Source organism: Lissotriton vulgaris, chromosome 8 (genome assembly GCF_964263255.1).
Source record: "Lissotriton vulgaris chromosome 8, aLisVul1.2, whole genome shotgun sequence".
Lineage (NCBI taxonomy): Eukaryota > Metazoa > Chordata > Amphibia > Caudata > Salamandridae > Lissotriton > Lissotriton vulgaris.
Window position 1 is genome coordinate 559,534,351 of NC_141696.1, and position 24,928 is coordinate 559,559,278.

The window sequence follows — 24,928 nt, forward strand, 5'->3', positions numbered from 1 at the left end:
TTGGGCGTCGAGGCCGGGCCACGTGAAGCTATCAAACATCTCCCACCCTTCATTTTCAATTCACCTCTCCCCCTTCCGCCCAACTCCCTGGCCGCCATGTCTACCTGACAAGTGACAGCCCAATCTGATTAAATGCGTGCAGGGGAGGGGACTGGCGGGCCTCCGTGACAGGCCAAAAGTGATCACCATGGAGATACGTAATTACAGCCGTCAACGCGCCCACTGCCCTGCTGGCATCATTGTGATTGCTCCTAACAATAATGATAGACAAAGCCTCGCGCGCACTCCCGTGCACCCCATCACCAGATCTGCTCCTCGGTCCATTTAGCTGACATGCAACATTCACACAAGCAAATAACAGCAGCACGCAGAACATTTAAGGCATTTTAATTGTTTTTTTTTCTTCGCTAGACGGCCGGCTTATGGGCGCCGGTGTTATTGCACAAGGTTCCTGCTGCAGCAATAATTGAAGAAAGATTTGGTGGGGCAACGACCCTGGGGGGTACGGTCCTGTCCATTTATCACTTGTACTTTCAACAGGTCTCGCGTTGAATAACTGCAAATTGCAAAAAAGGAAAAAAAAACTTGTAAGGGCAAAATGTTTGACATCTTGCAAGCTGGCGTTAATGCATCGAACGCGTCCGACAATCAGCGTAATTATCGCAGATTGTGATTTAATAATGAAAAAAAAGGTCTCGTTTTTTTAAAATGAGTAAGTGCTTAAGAGCAGCATTCTATTCTCATTTGCCTATCCGCGGACTCTCCGCGGTTGTTGCTGGTTTCAGACTCAACGCAGCGTGAGGCCTAAAGGGCCAGCAAGGGTCAGGCCCGTCAGGAAATACAGAGGCAACACAGTTCACAACAAATCAAACAACTCCTCGCTCATTTTTCCCCATCCCTCTTTTCTAAATGTACACTTCGTCTTCGCGAAGCTTTCCACTTCGTCCATGCGTGTAAGTGGAGTGAATGATCATACACTCCGCGGTAGAAGCCTTGTCACTCTGCCGGCAGCCTGGGAATCATCGATACACTTACTGCGAGGACTCCTAATTACCACAGAGGAGGACATGTCCTGGCCCTTTCCACGCAGAAAGGAAAGAACTGCTTAATAGAGTGGCCAATTGATGGCAAACCTGTCGTGTGCTCCTAGTGTCTTAATCAGACACTCTAATATTTAACTTCTTGCATTTTGACAATTTTCACAGTCTGCCTCTGTAGGCAGGCACAGTGCCAGCGGACGCTCCTAAAGGGCACCTGATTGCACCACAAGATGTAGCAGATTACCCTCAATGTGTTCAGAGGTCAGCGTACCTCTAAACTCATCCTTAGTAGGAACGTGTCACCATCAATGGACATATCCTCACCCCCTAAGCAGGGAAATGCTTTCTATAGATTTGAATAGGGTCACCAGTCACAGAAATCTGTTAACCCTCCAAAAAACATGGCCATATACGTTGTCTTCAATGGGGTCAGCTTCCAAACCAGCTCAAGCTCATCCGCCTTGGAGGCTCAAAAGGTTGAGAGGTAAGTCAACCTTGCAAGTGATGATGTCAGCTTGCTGTGGCCAGCATGGTGCAAGTGATGATCTCAGCTTGGGTAGGAGCGTGCAAACTGCACAACCACCCAAAACGTCTTTTCTAAGTTTAGGCGGGTAGACTGTCCAATTCTTTGAATTTGGAGAAGAGGGGCGGCCAGCAAGTGTTTCCTAGTCCTGGACGTATAACAGTAACTAAAGCCCAAGCCAATCATACAACTACTTACAGAAAAACGCTCGGTGAATTGAGAGGCTATCGCTGCGATTTAAGGGTTCACCAAATACTCCCCCCTTGTTCCGGACAAAATGTTGAAATTCCAATGGGAGCAGACCAGAGATTGAAAAAGATCCCTAATGAACACCAAATTTCCTGCTTTGAAGATGTTGGTCAGTATGCAGTCATGTGATATAATGAAAAGCGCGAGATATAGACAAGGGCGCCCTTAGGGCCCGGACTCCCGGATCCCCGCCACACCCCCATGGTCAGTCCAGTAGCCGGTTAGCTACTGGACAGGATGTCCTTCCGGGTCGGCACATGACGCACTTCCGGCGGGAGCCTCAGTAGTGGAGGGCGGAGCCAAGGGGGGTATTTAGCAGGTCACACAAGCCTCCTTGGCAGCCTGGTGGTAGAGGGGTGGGCCCCTGGATAGGACGGACAAGGATCGCGGGCTGGGGGCTCACCGCTCAAGGACGCAGGTGGGTTGCGCCTTGCGTGGTTCTCAGTTTGGAGATGCGAGCCAGAGGGCCCCTTGGTGCTGGAGGAAGTTGTTATTATATAACCGGTGGTTATGAACAGTTAGCATACTTGTACATATTAAAATGTAAATATTTGAATTCTGAAATGTGAATTTTTAATTGTGATCTTGTCATGTTTATGAATGTTTTGGAAGATTAAACATCGCCATTTTTACCCACACTCTTTGACTGGTTAGTTGTTTGTGGGTTTGCATGAGGTTGGGGCGGGGGACATGCTGGGGGGTCCGGGCTCTAATAGCATGAGAAAATTAAAGCACTGAAAACAAGCGACCATCTGTATGGTACATCATTCCAAGGTACTTTTCAGTAAGAAGGGAAAATGTAACTTACTCCGTCAACATGCAGGGGTTCTCTGTACTGGGAAAGACGACCAATAGAAGGCAGGCCGAAGGACTTGTAGGGGTCCTGCAATGAAATTCAAAACAAGACGAGCATTAACACCCATTGATAAAGCACTGGAAACAAGGTCAAGCAGGAGGGGGATTGAAAAGACACTGGCAGCTCCATTTCGAATAAGTGCTTTTAACCTTGCTTGCAATAGGCCCTATTGTTGCTCCTTGGTGTGCCTCAGAGCTACTATAGCCAAGAGTGACACATTTCCCCGCTATTCAAGTGTTTAACACGCATTTTGCGATTAGCATAACAAGTTTTAAATTGCTGTTGTGTCAGATGAGACGAGACAAAACAGACACAGGGACATTTAGAATGCCAGAGGCAACACAAAGAACTGAAAGGACATGGAAAAACGCTACTTAGCGGGCTACAAAAACACACATGGGCATGTACCACCCAAAAGCGTTTCTGTCCTTGACGGCCAATGTCAAACCATATGCTGTTCCCCCTGATTTAAAAGACTACATCGACGCGCGCTGGTGCACGCGCCTCAATCGAACACCACCACCACCACTAAAAGACTCAAACTGGTAACTTTTCATTCCATTCACTGCAGAAAACTGCTGGCCATGATGGGAGGAGGGAAGCCATATTCTTGGCTGCCACGTACTAAAATGCAAACTGCTAAGAGGACACATTACTTACAATTTTTTTCGCTGCAAATTCTCAATGGCTTCCCAGAAATACTTTTAAGGTATCTGAGAATTGGTCGCATGCGAAAAAATTAAAAGTATTCTGAACGGTAGAGCTATTGAATCAAGTGCAGAAGGAACCGTTTAAAAACATAACCGAACATCATATAATAACTTCCCAAACTTTTTAAAACCACAACCCTATTTTTAGAACGGCATGTTTTTGCGACCCACCTAGCTTGAATGGATCTGAGGAGGGCGATTTTTTTAATGTAACCAAAGCAACGTGTGGTAGAGCACCGTCATTTACAGAAAGGGCATTTTCCATTGAAATGGCCATTAAAGTTGCACAGACATACAGCTTTAATGATAAAACTACACTGCACAGGAATGATAATGTGTGGAAATCGGGTTGCAATTAATTGTTATCATTTCAGCATTACCAAGAAAAGTGTCTTGATTTGTTTTGATCCTCTTAAAAGTTTTTCTATCACACTTCAGAATAACAAAAACATGTACTTCATTTTTGCTTTCTTAGCTGCTGAATGTGTACAGTTAATTTACAGGTTTTTACATTTTGTGTGTTACAAAAAATGACAACCTGTAGCTTTTCTTTTCAAACTCCCTGTCCCCAGCAAGATTACCACATAACTCCCTTTACTTTTCTTTCTCTGACTGCAGAGAGAGGTCTTTGTAAGCAGCAGTCCTCTTGTTAACACAAGCTGCAATTTGACAGAAGAAATAGCATGACATTTGAGGTTTACAGTAGTGGCTGGCATGTACTTTCGGTGTTGGGTCGGGCAAAATACATGTGGCGTTAAAATAATAAAACAAAAAAAGGCCCTTACCGTGCTGACTTGCCACACGAGGTCCTCCTCGCTCGGGTGTCTTTGCTCCGGACCCAGGAAACGGCACTATCCAATCCTGGCGCTGCCTCTCACACTGTGAGAAAAGCATCAGGATTGGAGGGAGCGGCCACCCTCAGCACTCTTAAGAGTGGTCTGTGCTTTCTCTTACCCAGCTGTCTAAAACTGCTAGGTTATAGAAGTTTAAAATGTGCATGTCTGGCTGGCCGCCGCAAGACAGCCGGCCAAAGAGACATTCACATTTTAAACTTAAGTGCACAGTTTCCTGCTGCAACTCAGCAGCAATTACCCCCGCCCCATACAGCACAGGTTGCTGAAAAATAAAATGGTAATAATATACTTTATTACCATATTATTTTCCAGCTGTTCTGAGGTGTTTGTTTTAGCAGGACGAAGTTCCTCCCCTCCGTAGGAGCCGCCCCAGGACTTCTATCTTTGAAGAGCAGCACATGTGAAAAAGTAAGTTCAGAATCTTTATTTATTGGTTGGACTTTCGCGACCCTCAGTTTGGGAGACACTGTTCTATGGTTATATCTACAGTTTTCATCTAGAGATTGTGCGCCATCAGAGGGACAAGCTTTGGATTACAAACTTGACATAACTACTTTGCCACCACCCCCTCTTCCACCCATTTTACCTCGGCGTAGACTCGACACTCGAGCGCCCAGCCGTTGATGGGGATGTCCTCTTGTCTGTGCTTCAGAGGGTAACCCTTGGCAACGCGGATCATTTCTTGGACGAGGTCCAGGCCAGTAATGCATTCGGTGATGGGATGCTCAACCTGCAAGGTCAAGGACTGTCACTTAGGAGGCGGAGGAATAGTGGCAACAGACAGCAACGTAAAAAAGCATGCGCACGCTGGGGCACTAGGCCGCCATTTTAGAGACATCTTCCAAGAAAACTATCAACATTAAGCAGCGTTAGGATACCAGACCAAATACTGAAGCAAAACGATTTTTGTCTTTTTTTTTTTTGCAGGGAGATTATCTTTATGATTTGCAGTACACAGTGGTCACTTATGAAATGGCGCCTGCGCACTCATGCATCATGTATCATTACACACACTTCAGCTGGCAATCTGGAGCACTGAAAACAGACAGTAAGCATGTCCTGTTGCACTTCACATGGCGTGGACAGGAGCAGCAGCTTGCGCTTTTCTGTAGAGCGAGCCATCCTCCAAATCTCAGCCCTTCGCCTGCTTTCACTAACCTGTCCTGACAAGCAACCAGATTAGTGTAATCTTACATCAACGCACTCTTGCAGAAAAGAGCAGATGGACTTTGGGTTACCCCCTCCGCCCCACCCACACACAGATGGGTCTGCACAGCACTTAGTATGCAAAACATCAGGGCTGGAGCAGCAAAGTCAACCATATTCAGAAAATGACTGCCAGCAGCGTAGGATGATACAGTCGTGGGAAGAAGTGGTCTCCCACTCTTTAGCCACTGGTGACCAAGTACACTCCTTGAAGCACAAATCAATAACAGGACACTCGTGCTATATTCTTAAATATTACAACTGCATATATGGAATCTGAGCATTACAATCACAAGAGATGCACACTTTTATGGCATTCTGTACATCAGCACAGGTAAAGACTCAAGCTCTGGGTAAGAACCCTAAAAAGACAGGATATCTTCAGAGTGTGGCAAGATGATTGCTTAACTTTCAACATTCCGTTGTGAAATAAAACATTGGGCGGGTCTACTCTGCCGAAACAAAATGTCCATTACAGGAACATGATATGGCAAAGCCAAAAGGCATCATGACGTCTCAAAAATATTTAAAACGTCTTTTGCAGTGAAACACAAAACAAATAACTCTTAGCTTCTTTATGCAGTGCATCTAGGAGATGAAGTTAATGTGTGACAATTCAGCAACCTTCTGAAATGCAAAGTAGTCCTTCATGCATTGCAGTGCAAGCATTCCACAGGAGGTAGAATGATACACCAAAGTGCACAGGAGGTAGAATGATACGCCAAAGTGCCAGCAGCATTAGATGAGGTGAGAGAGAAACACTCCTGTGGGAGTAGCCAAAATCTACTTTATGTATACTTTAAAGAACTGATAGTAGTAGGTACTCCAGAGCTCTGTGTTGTCAAGTCAGACCTAAAAAGCACTATTTTTACATTTCCCAAGTTCAAAAGTTATAGCAGGTCCAATATTCTTTACTGAAGCTAGTTTCTTTATCTTATTTCTAAATAAAGTGGAGCTAAAATCCGAAATATTATTGCCAAGACTGAAAAGGACTGACACGGACTACTTTCAAATAAGACAGAAAGAACAATGTCTTAATTCATAGCAAACTCAAGGTGATATTTGATTTAGGTTATCCTGGTCTCAATGTTGCACACCATTTGTCTTATCAAAGGAAAGCTACTGCAAGTCCCGCCTCCCATGGGCAGAGAAAGTACAACACTGGAATTAAAAAGAGAAAATATTACATATTATTTCCAAGAAAATATTGCCTTCAAAAGGGGGGGCAAGGGGGGACTGGTAGAGAATGATAAAGAAGGAGGAACTTATGGATAATATGTGGAGCAGTTTCATTAAAATGACCCTTGACAACAGGATGAAGGAAGGAAAATGCATTCGAATTCAGAATTTCTATAGGTACCCATTGACAGAATCTGGAAGACTTGACCTGAATACCATATTTAGCCAATAATGAAACACAGGACTACACAATAGCCTTTCATCCAAGTTGATGGGTAAATCCAGATGCTGACGAACAAGGTGTTGTATCCAAATTCGGATTAAAACTAATCTAATGTTTACCTCATACTTTTCCCTTGTACACATTCCTTCAATTATTGTCTGAATGAATCTGCTACGGGCAAATATGTCAGCATGAAGACAAATATGATGTAGATAAACAGAATGTGTGTTTTATTCCTTATTTTCAACCTCAAAAACATAAAATGGGGCAGACAATTGCCCAGAAAATGCAAGGTGCAGTAACAGATCTATCCCAGGGAGATTTTCTTCCCATTCAATTCAAGGTGGTTAAGCTGAGGGTAATTTGAAATGGTGCCAAATAATGGGCCTTTTATTTGTTTTGTAATGCCACACAAATAGATACTGAGACACTCACAGCTAGAGATTGGGTCTCTAGTTGGGAGAGGTATGTACCCTGTACAATTATGGACCACAATCCTAGTCAGGGTAAGTCAGCTACACACCGTAAAATAACCTGTGCTCACCCTCTGGTAGCTTGGCTAGGAGAAATCAGGCTTAACGTATTTGTGCAACACTTCAAACAGTAAAACTGTGAAAATGCCACGCAAAAATAATCCACACTAGGTTGGAAAAATAGAGATTAATTTAATGAACAAAACAAGACCAAAATGAAAAAAATCCAATACGTAGAACTGGCGTTATGCATTTTAAAAGAATATTCACAAATATAGTGCTTAGACGCATAAAGCGCAACCAGGGCTATCTGGTCAAGTTTGATCGGGTCAAATCTAAAAGTTCAGGCCAACCGCGATAGGGCATGGGTTGGATACAGCAACCAACATTGTCCTGCTGAAAAAGTATCAAGTTGCGTCATCAACGGGGCCCAATGCATGGGCAGAGCAGGCAACTGACGCATCCCATACATCTAGAGGGACCCCTCTAGATGTAGGGGATGCGTTGGTTCTAAGCCGCGCAAATTAAGATGCGTCAGTGGCTTCTTCCAATGTAGGCAATGCGTCGTCATCAAGCCACACAGCCAGCGGTGTAATTTCCTCGAAGCAGGCGATGAGTCGGCTCCAGAGGAGATGAGTCGGTTCTGACCGGCACCACAACGGGATGTGTGGATTTTGTTAGTTGCAGCACAGAAAACCACTTCCAAGGGTCCAGGACTAGATCGGCAACACTTGGCAGGGCAACACCCAACAGTCAGCAGAAGTCTTTGATGTCCCTCAGACTTCAGAAAAGGAGGCCAACCAGAAAGCCCTTGTAGTCAGTTTGGTTCTGGGGTATAGAGATGCAGGTCCAGTACTTCTGACTCCCAGGCAAGGAGCTAATACCACCACTGGGTTTGGACTCTCAGCAGTAAGGCCAAGCCTCTTATAAACAACAAAACTAAAAAACTGCCAGTACTGCTACATATCTTCTACTCTCATTTCTCAGAGGACATATTGGAAATCCAACAATATAGACCTAGGACTCCTTTTTCTGTCTAGATTTAATCTTTATATTTTCTTTTATTGTTTATATGACAAAATTAAACATTCTTTTGGGCAAATATCATCACATTTTTAACATTATTCCTCAACAAAAAAACGTATTTTTTACAAAATTCTCACATTCCACATTACTATACTTACTTCATGCTCCCTGTATCTTTCATTCAACATTCAGCAATCACACACACCATATAAATTACAGTTATCAAAACAAAACTTTTTCGTTATTATTTGAAACAACAGCTATGGTATAAGATATAACAGTACATAGATTGATAAATTCAATGCAATTAAACTTTGTTTTTAGAATCCTATAGCTGAAAAGACTGGTCTACGCGTTTCAAACTCTATCTTGTTCATGAGTTCTCATCAGGACCACACAGGCTGAAAAACGAAACAGAATGATTTTATTTACTCTTCAGGTGCCTGCTAGTACCTCTTTTTGCTTCTGGCATAAATTCAAAACGTTTACCTCTAAGCTTGTTGTTAAACACTACGTCCCAGGGGGTGGAAGCTAGATTAAAAAGACACAACACGGAATGTCATCGCACTACTAATCGTATACAAACCGCTATTCACTAATCGAGACAAAAGGACACTTTGCCGAAGGACTCACTAATTAGAGACGATCCTAGACACTTCACAAAAATTTACCTGCTGATATATTCCTGTGGCTATCCTTTACTTTAGTAGACAGAGGGGAATAGCCATTTTTTAAACTTCCTCCTAAATTTAGCTTTGCATGATTCCATTCTTATAGTTTCCGGGAGCCCGTTCCTAGAGTTTGCCGCAAGATAACTGAAGGACTGTGCTCCCATTCTTGCACTACGAACGCTAGGAAGCTTCACTAGCGACCTTCCTTCTAATCGCAGATTACGGCCTGGAATATATTGTGAAATTAGAGGGTGCAGGTAACGTGGTCTTTCTGCAAGTATTTTATGGCAGTAGCACATTGACTTGAATAGAACCCTTTCCTCCACCGGCAACCTGCAATCTTTCGGGGCTTTCCTTGTGGAAGCTCATCTGGGGAGACTCAATATAAGGCAGTTGTTACCAACGTGCACTTATGTATAAACAGTATATTTCAATGATCCGCAATAGTGCTTCAAACCACCTGCGCCGTGTCCACAGGCGCTCACAGGCATATTAGAGATAAGTGCAGGAAGAGAAATCTCTTTGTGCTGGTGGAAGCACAATTAAGTATACCATTAGGTATTAATCCAATTAGTGCATAAAATAATGTGAACTTATATCGATAAGTTAATTCCATCATAAATGGTCTTTATTTTAATGCACTCAGTTTCGTGCATTAATTATCATACATGATCCAATGTAAGCAGTTGTCACCAGATCTTCATGTTCTATAAGAAAACCCAATGCATTTCAGGTCAATCATTGACACTTCATCAGGGGTCATCTTTTATAACTGTAAAAAACGGACACAGGAGGCCTATAAATATCGGCTGTTAAATGAAGATGGAGAAAATAGTTAGCGTATATTTAACAAGGACCCCCTGAGTTCATAGAAAATAGATTCCTAGACCAGGGAAAAGTAACCATTTGATATTTAACAATCTAGGCAACCATAAGAGACAATCATGAATCACAATGCAAATGAGAACATATAAAAAAGTTAAAAAACACTGGAAGTGGCAGATTGGTACCAATCTGCCACTTCCAGTGTTTTTTAACTTTATATATGTTCTCATTTGCATTGTGATTCATGCCATGTGATTTATAGACTGTTGTTTTAAGTCTAGTTTGTTTAAACTACACTCTTTTAACGTACATATTAAATCTGTGAATGTGATATTGTTCTTTTTAACTCTTAATAAATTGTTTTCTTTACAAACATTTTGTAGCTTAATTCCCTTCCATTTATTAAAACTTCTTTGATTGTCTCTTATGGTTGCCTAGATTGTTAAATATCAAATGATGGAGAAAATAGTGCCCAGTATGAAAAAGTGAAAGGTGCCTGGTATGAACAAGAAACCGATAATTCGCATGCACAAATGCATATAAAATGGTCGTAAAAAGTGTCTGACCGTGAGTTTTAACATGATAAACGAAACTGCTAATGCTGGGTGAAACCGGAGAGAAGATGCGGGGTGAAACATTGTACCGTTTGAGATGCTGCTATACATGGTGATTCTAATTAACAAATTGTGCCGCATGCCGTTAATGCGTGTAAGAAGGATGTTAAACTTACTATAAAATGCTCTGGTGTAAAGCGTCTATCGATTCCAGCTCGCGCTGTGTCCTATGCGGAAGTAAGGATTCCTCGTCACTACGTCTGGCGTATGACGTCTTAAAGGATCCTGAGTCTGAGTCTGAGTTTAAGCCGCAATTTAAAGGCATATAACGCTTGTGTATGGTTAATAAAATTAGTCAATTGTGATGTGCGTGATTTTTTTCAGGGACTAACGTGAAACGATAAAATGATTATTAGCAAATGAAATGTATGAAATGAAAAGAAGTGAAATAAAATGATGGGATTAGGGAACCATGAATAATAAGAAAAATAATAATGAGAAAAGTGATCACAAATTTGTCAATTCATTTGAACATACAACAGCAGAAAAAGAGTTTAGTACTATTTCATAACATGTATCATAACTGGTTGTTATAAAAAGCAATTATATTCAACTCTGTCGTTCATCCCTTGAGGTTGTAGGGCATGCAGTTTTTTTGTCCAATAAAATTCAGATCTTGCTAAGGCCTTGGATGGATCAGTGTCATTTCTCACTGCTACTGCTTCGAGGGTGGTAAAGCGCAGTTGAGCTATATTATGTTTGGCCTCGTGCCAGTGCAATGCTACTGTGGATTTCATGTTGAGGGTTCTGATATTACTCTTATGTTCTCCAACACGTATTTTGATTTTACGCTCAGTTTTTCCAACATAGATTTTCCCACAGGGGCATTTCAATGCATATACTACATTTGATGAATCATAAGTGCTCAAGTGTTTTAACTCAATGGTATGGCCTTGAGTCGGATGAATGAATTTATTACCAACAATTACATTATTGCAATGATTGTAGATCATGCATTTTTGCATGCCTTTGTATTCCTTTTTTATGAAATAATTTTGTTTTTTAAGGAGTTCTTGTAGATTACGTGAACGTAGCTTGGCAAATGTGGGATGTGCTGGGAACATGTCTTTGAAATCCGGTTCAGTGTGGATAATGGACCAATGTTTCATGATTATGGATTTAATCTGATTAGACTGTGTGGAAAATTTCAAAATACAAACTGTCTTGTTAGATGATTTAGGGATGGTCTTTCATAATAATTGTGTTCTCCCCAGAGTTTCCACCCTCTTGGTAGCTTTTTCCAAAATTTCATCAGGATATCTCATTTGTTTGAATTTGTCTCTAAATTTCTTTATGATTGTGTTTGTTTCTGTTTGATCTGAGGTGATGCGTTTCAATCTTAAAATTGAGAATATTGTAGATGGTGTTTTAGAGAGTTTTGATGGAAGCTCCAGAAATGTAAAGTGTTGTTTCTGTCAGTCTTCTTCGTGTATACACTCGTTTTGATATCACCCGCTTCAATCTGAATACACACATCCAAAAAGGCAATGCTGTTTTTTTCAATTTGGTGTGTAAATTATACTCGGTCATGAATATAGTTAAGTTCACTGATTTTGTTTTCAAGGGTGATAATGTCGCCTTTCCAGATGACTAGAATGTCGTCTATATAACGCTTGAATGAGATCAGATGTTCAGTCCATGTTTCATTATGAAGAATGAGATCGGTCAAGTTTAGCCATGTAGAAGCAGCCCATGTGAGACAGTATTGAACGCCGCACTTAAGTCCAGTAAGATCATTGCTGCTGTCAGCCCCTCGTCCGCACAGCGTCTCATTGTGTCAGTGGCCAAGAGCAGAGCTTATTCTGTCGATGGTCTGTTTTTGCACGGCCCGACCCTTCTTGGCGCCAACAAAGAGTTGATCGTCCACCTGGAGTTGTTTTGTGCGATCCACATTGAAAGATGTTTTGGATCCAGACGGTGGAGTCTCTCCTCCTCCTTAGAAGGATGCAGGAAGAAGGTGGGCCAAGTGATGGTCTGTCCTATGTGGAATGAGGTAACCACTTTAGCAAAAAAAGAAGTTCAACCTTGTCCGGACGGACAGCAAGGAAAGGAGTTTTTGAAGATAAAGCCTGAAGCTCACTCACCCTGCGAGCAGAGGAGATGACAACCATTAAAGCAGTCTTTAAGGTCTAGAGCCTGAGATGACAATTATGTAGCGGCTCGAAAGGAGCACACATAAGTTAAGTTAACACCAGATTCAAATCCCACTTGGGCATTACGAATGAAATAGGAAGAAAGAGATGAATAATGCCCTTAAGAAATCTGCTTACGATAGGGTACTTGAAAAGAGTAGGCTGATCAGGAAGGCGAAGAAAGGTTGAAATGGCCGAATATAGCCTTTAAGGATGCCCAGAGCAGAGCCCTGCTGGACCAAAGAAAGAATGAAGAGGGGAACCTCTGAAAGAGGGGCAGAAAGGGGATCCACACCCTTTGCTGTGCACCATGCCACACATTTTTACATGTACAGGCGTATGTAATTTTAGTGGAGGGCGGCCTGGCCGCCAAAATAACATTACAGACTTCGGGAGGAAGGTCGAAAGCTGTCAACTGTTGCTGCTCAATCTCCACACTATAGGTGTAGGCTGAACAGGTTCGGGTGGAGGACCGTCCCCTGTTGCGGCGACATAAGATCCGCCCGAAGAGGCAGTTTGATCGGAGGATTGATGGCCATGTTCAAGAGCTCGGGATACCAGACTCTCGTGCCCAGTTTGGAGCCACAAGAATGGCTTGGGGCCGGTAGCGCTTGTTCTCATTCAGTACTCTAGGTAGAAGTGGTATATGCTGAAAGGCATATAGAAGAACGCAACACCACTCGCAGCAAAAAGCACTGCCGAGCGAGTGCCGTCTTGGAAACGGCAACACGCAGAACTGCTGACATTGCGCGTTCTCTTTGGTGGCGAATAGATCTAACCAAGTCTCTCCCCACTGCTGAAAGAGATCTTGCACCACCGCCAAGTGAACACGCCATTCGTGATCCATCATGCACATGCGTCTGAGTTAGTCTGCTGTGGCGTTCAGGGAACCTGCCAGGTGTTGAACCACCAGGGACATGCTTTGATGTTCCAACCATGTCCAAAGATGAAGAGCCTCTTGACATAGGGCCAATGACCCCACCCCGCCCTGTTTGTTGCAGTACCACATGGCGGTGGTGTTGTTCGCGAACACCTGCACCACCCTTCCCAGTGCAGAGGGAAAGAATGCCTTCACTGCAAGACGAATCGCCTGGAGCTCCAGAAGGTTGATGTGGAGCCCGGACTCCGCTGGAGAACAGATGCCTCTGATCTCCGCCTCTGCTATGTGGCCGTCCCATCCCAGAAGGGATGCATCTGTCACCACTGTGAACTCTGGTTGGGGAAGGGAGAGGGATCTGTCGTTGACCCAATCCTGGTTCGTTAGCTACCACTGCAATTGGTGTGCAGTGCCCTCCGAGATCTGGACGACATCGTAAAGATTCCCCTGATGCTGTGCCCACTGGAACTTCAGGTCCCACTGCAGAGCCAGCATATGCCACCTGGCATGGTCCACCAGCAGGATGCAGGAGGCCATGAGGCCCAGCAGCCTCATGGTCATTCTCACCGAAATCCAGGATAGAGGCTGGAACATCGGTATCATATATGTCAACAAAGAGAGAGGTAGGGAGAATCAAGGACACTCTCTTAATCCCCGGTTAAGTATCAAACAACAAAAGAAGAGAGGTCTGGTCAGTCACAAGGCTGCCAGGAGTATGGAGCAAAGAGATAAGAGGGTTTTTTGTACACAGTCACTCTGATTGAGTAGGAAAGCCCTCACACACCGACCTGGTCAGTGTCATGCTTCATCATCGGGCCCCACCGAAGAGACCGAGTGTCTCTTCGGTGTGCTGCGACGCCAGAAAGACTGCGGAGCTGGTCGTGTGGGGAGGACGTGTTGTGAAATAGAAAATTAAAAGTACCTAACAGGGTATCAAAAAAACTTTTAATGAGTGATCCCTAAGACACGTGTAGGTGGTATATGTGTCTGAATTTAAGTGCCAAGGTTGTTAGGATTTGGTTAAATTCAGCTAAATACCACGAGTTTTAAGATAATCAGTCAACATGTTTCTGCCGTACTTGTGGTATGTATTCACCAAGGCATTCTTCAGGACTATACCCCGGCGGTATGGACACTCTAATAGTCCACCCTGACCTGGGGACTGGGGACTTTAAAACAGGGCGCTACTAGCACCATGGGTCTCGGGAGGAGGATTGGAGCGCGCCTGGCACATCGCCGGGGTCCGGTTTTGAGGATTCTTGCAGGTTGAGAAGCAGGTTGCGAGCGCTGAGGGCGATGTGCCAGGCGCGCTCCAATCCTCCTCCCGAGACCCATGGTGCTAGTAGCGCCCTGTTTTAAAGTGCTGATACACCCCTGAACTTGGGGCTTTTTTGGAATGAGCATTTGCTCTTCTAATTTTTAAGCACTTTTTCACTTTTCCCTTTTTCACTTTCACGTCCCCAGGTCAGGGTGGACTATTAGAGTGTCCATACCGCCGGGGTATAGTCCTGAAGAATGCCTTGGTGAATACATACCACAAGTACGGCAGAAACATGTTGACTGATTATCTTAAAACTCGTGGTATTTAGCTGAATTTAACCAAATCCTAACAACCTTGGCACTTAAATTCAGACACATATACCACCTACACGTGTCTTAGGGATCACTCATTAAAAGTTTTTTTGATACCCTGTTAGGCACTTTTAATTTTCTATTTCACAACACGTCCTCCCCACACGACCAGCTCCGCAGTCTTTCTGGCGTCGCAGCACACCGAAGAGACACTCGGTCTCTTCGGTGGGGCCCGATGATGAAGCATGACACTGACCAGGTCGGTGTGTGAGGGCTTTCCTACTCAATCAGAGTGACTGTGTACAAAAAACCCTCTTATCTCTTTGCTCCATACTCCTGGCAGCCTTGTGACTGACCAGACCTCTCTTCTTTTGTTGTTTGACATCGGTATCATAGCCATAATATCCTGGACTCGCTGCTCGGGAGGATAGGCCCGGCACTGCGCTGTATCCAGAACTGCTCCAATGAAAAGGAGCTTCTGAGAGGGAATCAGGTGTAGTGAACCCAAGTGAGTGCAGGAGGTCCACCTTAGTCTGGAGGTGGGGAACAACAGCCTGGGGCGAACTCTCCTTCAACAGCTAGTCTACGAGATAGGAGAAGACTGGAACCCCTGATCTGCGCAGAGGAGCTGCAACCACTGCCATCCAGGGATGTGGAATTCCTATAGCCCGACACCCAGGACATATTGTTTGGGGTCAAGGGCAACACGTTTTAATGTGTATTTTGTCCTTGGGACAAGAAGGCCCAGCCCCCTGCAGCACAAACCCTTTGGCTGCCAGTTTGCAGTACCACATTAAAGGTCAGGGAAGGGCACTGCCTGCAGTTAAGTTATTTGTGTGCATATGTTAATGCTGTTCAAATTTGTATTCATGGTTTATTAACTTAAAGCCTTTATTAAGGTGCACGCTCTAAGTAAATGTATATTCTGACTGCACTACTGACAGTGGTTCCAGTATAAAAATGTACACACACGGTTTCAAAGTTTAGCAATATGAGGCTATGCATAATGCTACCAGAATGCTCTATGATTAGATGCAAATATTTGCAGAAGCTTGAAAGCAAGATTAATGATTCTTAGCTTTCAATATAAAATGTTCCTAAATGAAAATAGGGAAAAACATTTTGCTAAACTACTGTAACATTTCAGGTACCATTTCTTTGCAGCATCATTTAGTAAAATGTGTTGATGCATGCTAGTATTTCCCAAAGATATTCATATTGGAAAATCAGAGTAACCAGTTCCAATAAGATTATGGAAAACATAAAAATAAACAAGCATTGGTAAAGCCAGTAGGTCTGAAATTGCTGGTCAATGTTTTAGTTTTAGCAATACGTGACTTGTTTTGGTATGGTTTGTATAAAACCTTATTGATGTGAGAGCTCCCGGGCCCTCATCATTATAACAAACATTGCCAAAAGCAAAAATAGTTTTTGGTCTCAAAAAGCACACACTGCCAAATTAGTTATTGGCACTGAACAAAACTATGTTGTGTGCTGATATGCTCCTTGTGAAAGAGCAGAATGCTGTCACTCACAGTGAAGCCAGCCAATACAGAGAGAGAGAGAATTCTAATAAACCCAAAAGGTCATTGTTACGGCCAGACAAAATTAGGGGCCCAATTATTAAAGAAAGTCTCAAAAGTGCACCCTTGCTATACATATTTGCATTAAGTTTAGCTATATGGTTTTCGTGAATTCCCAAGAATTTACAGAAGTAGGACAAGAAATTGTACTCCTAGAAAATATTTGTGAACTGCATTTTAGCATGAGCAATATGTGCATGTGTAGATTTGCTCATGCGAAAACCTGAGTGTTTGCAAGTTCATTTTCCCTCCAACCTCTTTTTTCCTAACTCTGGAAGAAGGTTTGCATCTGCCATTATCAAGAGTACATTTCCAAAATTTCTCAGTATGGGAAAAGATTAGAGAAGAGTTGTTGAAAACCTTTTAAACATGCAGGTTAGTAGGTTTGCACAGACTCAAAAGGGCATTCCAACCCTGAAACTATTGCTTCCCAGTATCTTCAGTCCCAGTATGTAGATCTGCCGAAACATGGCAACATAAAGGGATTGCTAGTATTCAAACACTACCATGGTATGAGCTCTGGCATAATCAGAGAGGCTATTAAGAGCTCTTATATAATGAGATTGCTGCCATAATTTGTCGCCGCACTACATGGCACCAAAGTGACAAGTGGATTTTGTTACAGGACAAGTAGATTTATGAGGCAACCTGCCCCATGGACAAGTAGATATTTTAATAAATTCCACACCCTTGGCCATCACTTTTGTGAACACCCAAGGGGCGATGGTAAGGCCAAAGGGCAGCAAGGTAAACTGAAAATGCTCGTGGCCTACCATGAACAGTACGTAACGCCTGTGGACCAGCAGGACGGGGATGTGAAAATTGGTGTCCTGCAAGTCCAACGCTACCATCCACTCTCCAGGGTTGAGGGCAGTCCAGACCTGAGCCAATGTCAACATTTTGGACTTCTTCTGGGGGAAGCGGTTGGCGGCACTTAGATTCAAGATAGGATGCAGGCCTTTGTCCTTCTTGGGCACCAGGAAGTAGTGGGAATAACAACCCCGACCTACTTCTGGCACAGGGACTCGCTCAATGGCTCCCTTGGCCAAGAAACCTGCAACTTCCTGACGAAGAAGGGCCAAGTGATCCTCCGACATGCGAGGGAGTGTGGGTGGCATGGAGGGAGAGCTAGTCTTGAAGGGGAGGGAGTAGCCCCTTCGGACTATCTGCGAAACCCACCTGTCTGACGTGATGGTGTGCCAGTGGGGGCAGTGATGGCAGATCCTGCCGCCAACTGGCAACTGGTGGCCCACAAAGGTCAGACTAGGAAGGTTTGGAGGCCGCAGGGGGGGCACTGGTGGTCTGGCCTGCCTGCTGGCCCCCAGACCCACGGCAGTGGCTTCCACATCTCCGGTTGCGCAGAGGCTGGGCCGCTTGAGCAGGCCTGTGGCTCTTTGGGGGACATGGTGGGGCACCCAGTCCATAGCCAAGAAAGGGGCAAAAAGCAGACTGCGCGAGGCGAGAGGTGGCAGTGAGGCCCAAGGATCTGGCTTCAGCCCTAAAATCCTTGAAGCATTCAAGCGCACTGCCAGCCTTGTCGCGAAACAAGCGACGGCCATCAAAGGGTATGTCCAAAAGAGTCGATTGGACATCGCACGAGAAGCCAGTGGACCTCAGCCAGGCATAGCGTCTGAGGATTACCGACATTGGAATTGTTCTGCCTAGCGAGTCGACGGTGTCCAGCCCACAGCGAATTGCGAACTTTGCTGCATCGCTCCCCTCTGCGACCGCACAGGAGAGTAAGGCCCGGGCCTCCTCCAGGCACTGACGCAGCACCTGCGCAACCATGTCCCACACAGAGTGGGTGTAACGGACCAAGAGACATGCGTGTTCATCGACCGCAGTCCTAAGCTGGCGGAAGAAAACATCTTCTTCCCAAGATGATCCAGCTTCTTGGATTCCCTATCTGGAGGACCAGTAGGGAACACACCTTTGGACTTTGAGGCTTGGACCACCAAACTCTCAGGGAACCAAGTGCCCAGTAGGATGTCTGTGAGGGCCTCATTAAACAGCAGCAGGGGCTCCGAAGAGGCTGCTGCTGGTTGAAGCACCTCAATCAGGACGCTGGTCTTGACTGCCACCGTAGGTAGTTCAAGACCCAAGGCCTCAGCTGCCCTATGCAACACCATAGGGTAGGAAGCTCCTTCCCTGTAGCCACGCTAGTGGGAGAAAGCATACCAAGGTCTGGGGATGTATCCAGACAACTGTCCTCACCCAGTTCCTCTCTCCAGCCCGGCTCATTAAGCTGGTCTGCCAGAGGGTCAATAGACCCCTCCCAGTCCCACTCACCCTCTTCTGGCTGCCACTCAAGGGCGACAAGGAACGCCAGGATAGAACAGTGGTACCAAAATACTGGTCGGTGCTGGCAGCGGCATCAGTCGAAGCCAGTCCGGGTCGTGTCCAAGACGAGGCCAGACTCGACGCCGTCTGGGGGCACAAACGGCATTGGAGGGGGCGGAGGTGTTGTCAATGGAACTGGCGCCGGAGAAGGTGTCGTAAGGTCAACCAGCACCGATTCTGATCCAGGCTTGGATCCCTGGGGGCCCGGAGTCGCCGGCATCAAAGGCCTAGAACCCGCATCAGAGTCTGTAGAGCCCGAAGGTGCGCCGGCAGAGTCTGGCTCCCCAAATATGGGGTGGAGGGCTTCGTAAAAGGTACGAAGTAGGGCTGGGGTCGCTCTAGCTCCTGAGAAGGGAGGGAAGCTCAGAGCCAACCCAACAGGCTCTGCAGGCAGAGCCGAAGGACGATGACCTTCCATATCCCTTGTCGCGTCAGCTGACGGATGGGGAGAAGGCGAAGAGCGATGGTACTTCTTCGCCTTCATCTTGTGCTTCGACTTACCCGAAGACTTCGAAGAGGAGTGATGGTGGTGACTCTGCAACCTGTCCCGCGACCTCCCTCTCGACCGGGACCTTGAGTGGCTCGAGAAACTTTCAGGATCACTCTCGCAAAGACTTCAGGTTTATGGCCCGACAGTCGGAGCACGACTTCGAGTCGTGGTCGCGCTCCAGACACCAGAGGCACACGAGATGTGGGTCCGTAACCAACATCAACTTGTGACAGGAGTCACAAAGTTTGACGCCGGTCTGTTGATGTGACATCCCTCCGTGCACCAGTAGACGGACTGGGAAAAGAAGTTGACAAAAGTAAAAAAAACTCTAGTCAAGAAATTATTAAGGGTACCGCTCTCTCCGGATCGGCGCTAGCTTGCATAGAAAGAAAAAAAAAAAAAAAAAACTGGGACGACTTGCAGGAACCCTTGGTTATTCCCCCTCTGACAGCTTTGTGGAGTGCACAGTCCCCATGTAAAATAATTTCCAAGTTATATACCCTGGCTCAAAACAAGAGGGCGCCTTCCCTCAGCAACGTAAGGCAAGCTTGGTAGTCTGATATAGGAACTCCCATCACAGACTATACCTGGTTTTATTGTTGCAAGGTCACTCATAAGATATCCCTAAATGGCCGCCACCGCATTGCTCACTTTACATTTTTAAATAGAGTTTAGTATTCCACGGCTCTTTAGGTATGGTCTGAGGGATACTGACAATTTTGAGAGGTGTTATGCCCCGCACGCTGATTTTTTTCACCTAGCAGGGCAGTGCCCGTCAGTGTTCCATTATTGGGAATTAATTTTCCAGAAGCTAAACGAAATTTTAGTGTTATCCCTTGTTCCGGATCCCCTATTAGCGCTTCTTGGCAACACCAAACCTCTTAAGAAAGCTGCACACAAATTTGTGGCAATGGGTCTCCTACTTGCAAAGGGTCAACTAGCAATGCAATGGTTGAGGGGTCCGGTGCCTACGTTGGCGGAGTAGGAGCAAGACATGGTGTATTGTAATACCCAATCTGATGTGCCCAATGAATTGCTCCCCCCTTGTAACCGACCGAAGAGTTTTTGCGGTATGTTTGTGCAATATTAGGCTGCTCATCGGTCTACGCCTGAGGTTCCTGGGGACTAAGTTACGACTGTATGTGTTCTTTATATCTTTAATGGGTAGTACTGCATATGCAATCATCCAGGTTTTATCCGACTGATAACCTCCACCTCATTCGCAGCTATTGATGTTCACTTGGTCCTGCCAGAGTACCTCACTATTGATCAACTGTTTATGTGATTAATATGCTGTACTCTTTGCCACTCCATTACATGTCACTGTGCTCTGCATTGTTACCCTCAATATCACATTTGCTTTTGATTACAACGATCCATATGAATGTCTTTTTGTTTGATTTTGCACTTTTTCTTTCGGCTTATTGTATGATTATTTTATTTTTCTGTGCATGCAAAAATAAAAAATACAATAATAAAAAAAACTATTAATAAGAAACTATAGTTAATAAAAAAAAAAGAACTGATGTCAGCGTGCAGTGGCAGAGTCTAAGTGCATACCGCAACGCCATCCCAGCGTTCACAACGCCACCAACGAACGCGGAGTTGACCGACACCACATACTGACACGCAAGGGTACTGCTACGAAAAAAATTATCGGGATCCAGTCTGATGCCCGGGGGTAATTCTAAAGTAAGGAATCCATAACTAATAGTCTCTTTCAGATAAAATGTGTTTTAAAAAAAATTCATTACACTTTCCTTGCTATGTAATGAGCAAAAGTCAGACTGGTGTTTATCCAATCCCAGAGGGATGAAGAATACCACCTTGGAAGAAAAGGATCAATAAGTGTGGTGAACCACTTTGTCCAGAGAGAAGACAGTAAACGGTGGCCGAACTAACAGGGCCTGCAAATCTCAGGCCTGGAGTAATTGCCACCCGGATCAGCAATTTTCGGAGTCAGAAGTTTAACAGAACAACAATGCATCTGCTCAAATACGGGGGCCACATGAAACCCCAATGCTAAAATTAGTCCCACAGTGGAACAACAAAGGGTACAAGGTGAAACATGTTCAATAAATCTCTCAAGAAACATGCCACTAGAAGATATCTGAATAAAGATAATGGACAGGAAGAAACAGGAATGAAGAAAGAACATAAAAATAGCCTTTAATGTTAGAAAATGCAAACCTTGTTGAGCAAGAGAAGGCGCAAAGCACAAGAGCCTTTTACAGGTTTACGTCTGAAGTCTTGCACCAAGAAACACATTTGTCCTAGCAGATAGAAGTGATGGATTTGGTGGCAGGTTTTTGAGGAGCTAGAAGACATCCCTATCTCTGTCAGTAACCTAAGTGATACAACATTATCTTCTCATGAGCAGGCCAAGAATTTGAGGACTGGGTGGAGGACCATGCAATGGCCCATGGTGTGAAAGCAGACCAATCCTACCTGGAAGGGAAGAGGAGGCTGAATGCGGATTTCCATAAGTTCACCATATCAAGTCCTACTTGCCCAATTGGGGAGATGAGGATGAAATGTACACCATCCAACGCCTTCTGCAAAATTTTTGAAAGCAGAAGAATGGGAGGAAAGGAATACTGCAGGCCCTACTAACCTCTCATTGATAAGGAAATACCCAGGGAACAATGTTTTATAAAGTGCAGAAAACAGATAATTTCCTTTTCACAGCCGTGAAAAAGAGGTCAATGTAGGACGGACCTCCCAGCAAAGCTGGCAGAAGATCATGTCCGTCACATCAAGATGGAGCTACCATCCATGTTCCTCCAGGAAAATATGGTTTAAGGAATCCACCTTCACATTCAAAATGCCTGCCAGATGAGCGGTCAATAACGAAAAATTCCTTATCTGAGAGCCCACTGAGACCAGCACAAAGCCTCTCAGCACTGCACCCATAAACACGCTCCATATTATGAATTGCAGTAGTATTGTCGGAGTGGGTTTGTACCCCATAGCTCAAGATAGAAAGAAGAAATATCTTCTGCGCTAGACAAATGCCCCACACATTTGGTTACAGTCGTTGTCCTGATGAGAGCAAAGGTCTTAATTGCTATTTCCCTTTAATGAACACCCAAGCCCGATGAGGAGACATTGATAACTAGGATAAGTTATGACTATAACTATGTCATCAAGGGATGACTCAAGGTCATCCCTTCAGTCCCTAAAGGGGACTCAAGGACCAATAATGAGGTTGGTAAGACGCATCCATCAACCAAGGTCTGGTAGAACATAGATCTGCACTTATGCAGAGAGACTTCCTTGATGCTTAAGCCAGTGTCTCTTCATGCATCATTGAAGTGATCTCATCCACCACATAATTTGTGGCACAAACAGGATACACAAGGCCCGAAGCCCAATAGGCTCTGGACAAAGACAGACTCAGAGTCAGAATCTAAATGATGAGTATCCCGAACGTTCAAGATACTCCATGGCAGGGAAAAAGTCTTTGTGGCGGTCGTGTCCAGAATGGCACAAATAAATTACAACCTCTGAGTTAGAATTAAGAGGGACTTCTGTTTCTAGCTGGAGAAGTCCAGTCAGTGGGTAAGGGTGCAATCCAGTTGGTCCAAGAACAGTGCTGCGGACCCTATCTTCACTAACCAATCATCCAAGTATTGCAATATATTTACTCCTTACCTACAGAAACAAGCCGCCACTACAACCAGCACATAGGTGAAAATTGGTAAAACAGTCATCGGATCAAAAGTTTTTGTATCGCAAATAACAAATGCGGGGACCCCACCATAATGCGGACTTAAAGCCTTTGAGGAGGAAGGCATGGCACATTGAAGATCAAAGGGCATCATCCAATGCTGTACGTTCAAAGGAAGATCTGGACTGACACCACTTTAAATGTCCCTGATGCTTTACACGGTTCAAGAATTTCAGGAACAGAAAGGGTCTGAGGCCCCGTCCCGTCCTTCTTGCAGACCAAGAAAGACGTGGAAAAGAATCCCATGCCCTCTCTACTCCACGAAAACTACTTCTATGGCCTTTACAGCGGCAAGGCAAGCACTTCTACTTTAAAGATCAAAGCACAGCCCAGCGTGCATTTCCTCACAGAAGGTGGGTATGCTGAAGGATTGTAAAGGAATAGGGAGAGAGTCAACCCATGTGAACAAGCTGAAGACCCAGAGATCCATCATGATGAATTCTCCATTAGGCAGAGGTGGCAGATGCTGCAAAAGACGCAGAGGACTGGAGTTGCTGATGCTGGAGTACCTTAGAATCACCTTCCCTGCAAAAGTAGCTGAAGAGCCTTGTGGGGTCTGAACCAGTTAAGAGGATTGGTGCTTCCTAGAGATAGCCCATGGAAATGCCGCAAAGTTGGTGCAACTGTTTGTCCAGGGAGGCCAGTCTCAGGGATTGAGTTTCAGCATCTTTATTTCTGAAGTGACATAAGGAGCAATTGCCTTAGTACCAAACAGCCTTTCACCATTAAATGGCATATGCATTAGGAAAGACTGAACGTCCCCATTAAAGTCAGTGGAAGGCATCAAGTTATGCTTGTGGTAGGTAACAGCGGCAGCTATAGAACCCTGTCAGCTCAATCTAGATCCCATTCCCAAATTTGTTTGAAGGTTTCTAGGTCATCTTTTTCTATCCCAGACAATTTTCATTTTATGTGTTCCATGAGCGAGTGACAGCCCACTTCACTGTTTTCATGCCTGAAAAATGTATACTAAGAAGTATTAGTGACATTAGTAGTATGTAGAACTAGAATGCAAGAAGCTAAATTTAAGCTTTGTTAAAAGGTAGGAGGAACTCCCGATCCCCTAAAGATAGCTAGAGGATTTCCAGAAGGATGTGAGAATTAGGTTTCACAGACAGAAAAAGCAACATAATCGCCTCCAATGCCTTTCACAAAACAGTGATGAAAGTACAAGATTCCTCAGAGAAAGGTCCTGAAGAATAAAGGAATTACCCTTCCAGAGACATATCAAGACCACTGGCATTTTGAAGACCCACAGAGAGGCCACCATCTCTGCAAGAAGCAAAGGAGATTATCAGCCTCTGACTCGTACTCCTCCATGTACCTAAAATTTAGAATAGGCATCTGCAGTGCAACTGAAGCAGACTTTAAGAGTTTATCCTTGCATACGAACTTCTGGACTCTGGTTAAAGTGTTAGTGATGGACTCGTCGTCAAAGGATATTTTCACAGTCTTTCTAACCACCCAAATCATGTCTTATTACTTTGACGATGTGGTACTTTTGAAAGGAAAAACCAATTGAATCAGCATCAAATATAATCAGACTAGCCTTTTGAGCAGTAGAGGCTCCTGTGGATGCAGCACCAAGGACTAAGGCTATGGAGAGTGACTTCAGGTGACGGCAGGTTTAGAGCCACTGCAATTACCAACCCCAAAGGGTATGGCTCATCAATGGAAGCCGAAAGGTGACCAGAGGGCTGAGGCACAGCTATGAAGATACCCAGCACTATCAAAAGGTTTTGACTGGAGAAGGAG

At 44.6% G+C, this 24,928-nt stretch overlaps 1 protein-coding gene across 1 annotated transcript in view; it reads right to left on the reverse strand.

Moving 5' to 3' along the window:
• The window catches only part of PCCA (propionyl-CoA carboxylase subunit alpha), a 2,575,253-nt gene that overhangs the window by 1,413,801 nt on the left and 1,136,524 nt on the right, over positions 1–24,928 (reverse strand). The window contains exons 13-14 of the mRNA XM_086934374.1: positions 4,819–4,962; positions 2,621–2,695 (exon numbers count right to left, since the gene is read on the reverse strand). Of these exons, the coding sequence (XP_086790500.1) occupies positions 2,621–2,695; positions 4,819–4,962 (219 nt within the window). The remainder of the gene's footprint in view (positions 1–2,620; positions 2,696–4,818; positions 4,963–24,928) is intronic.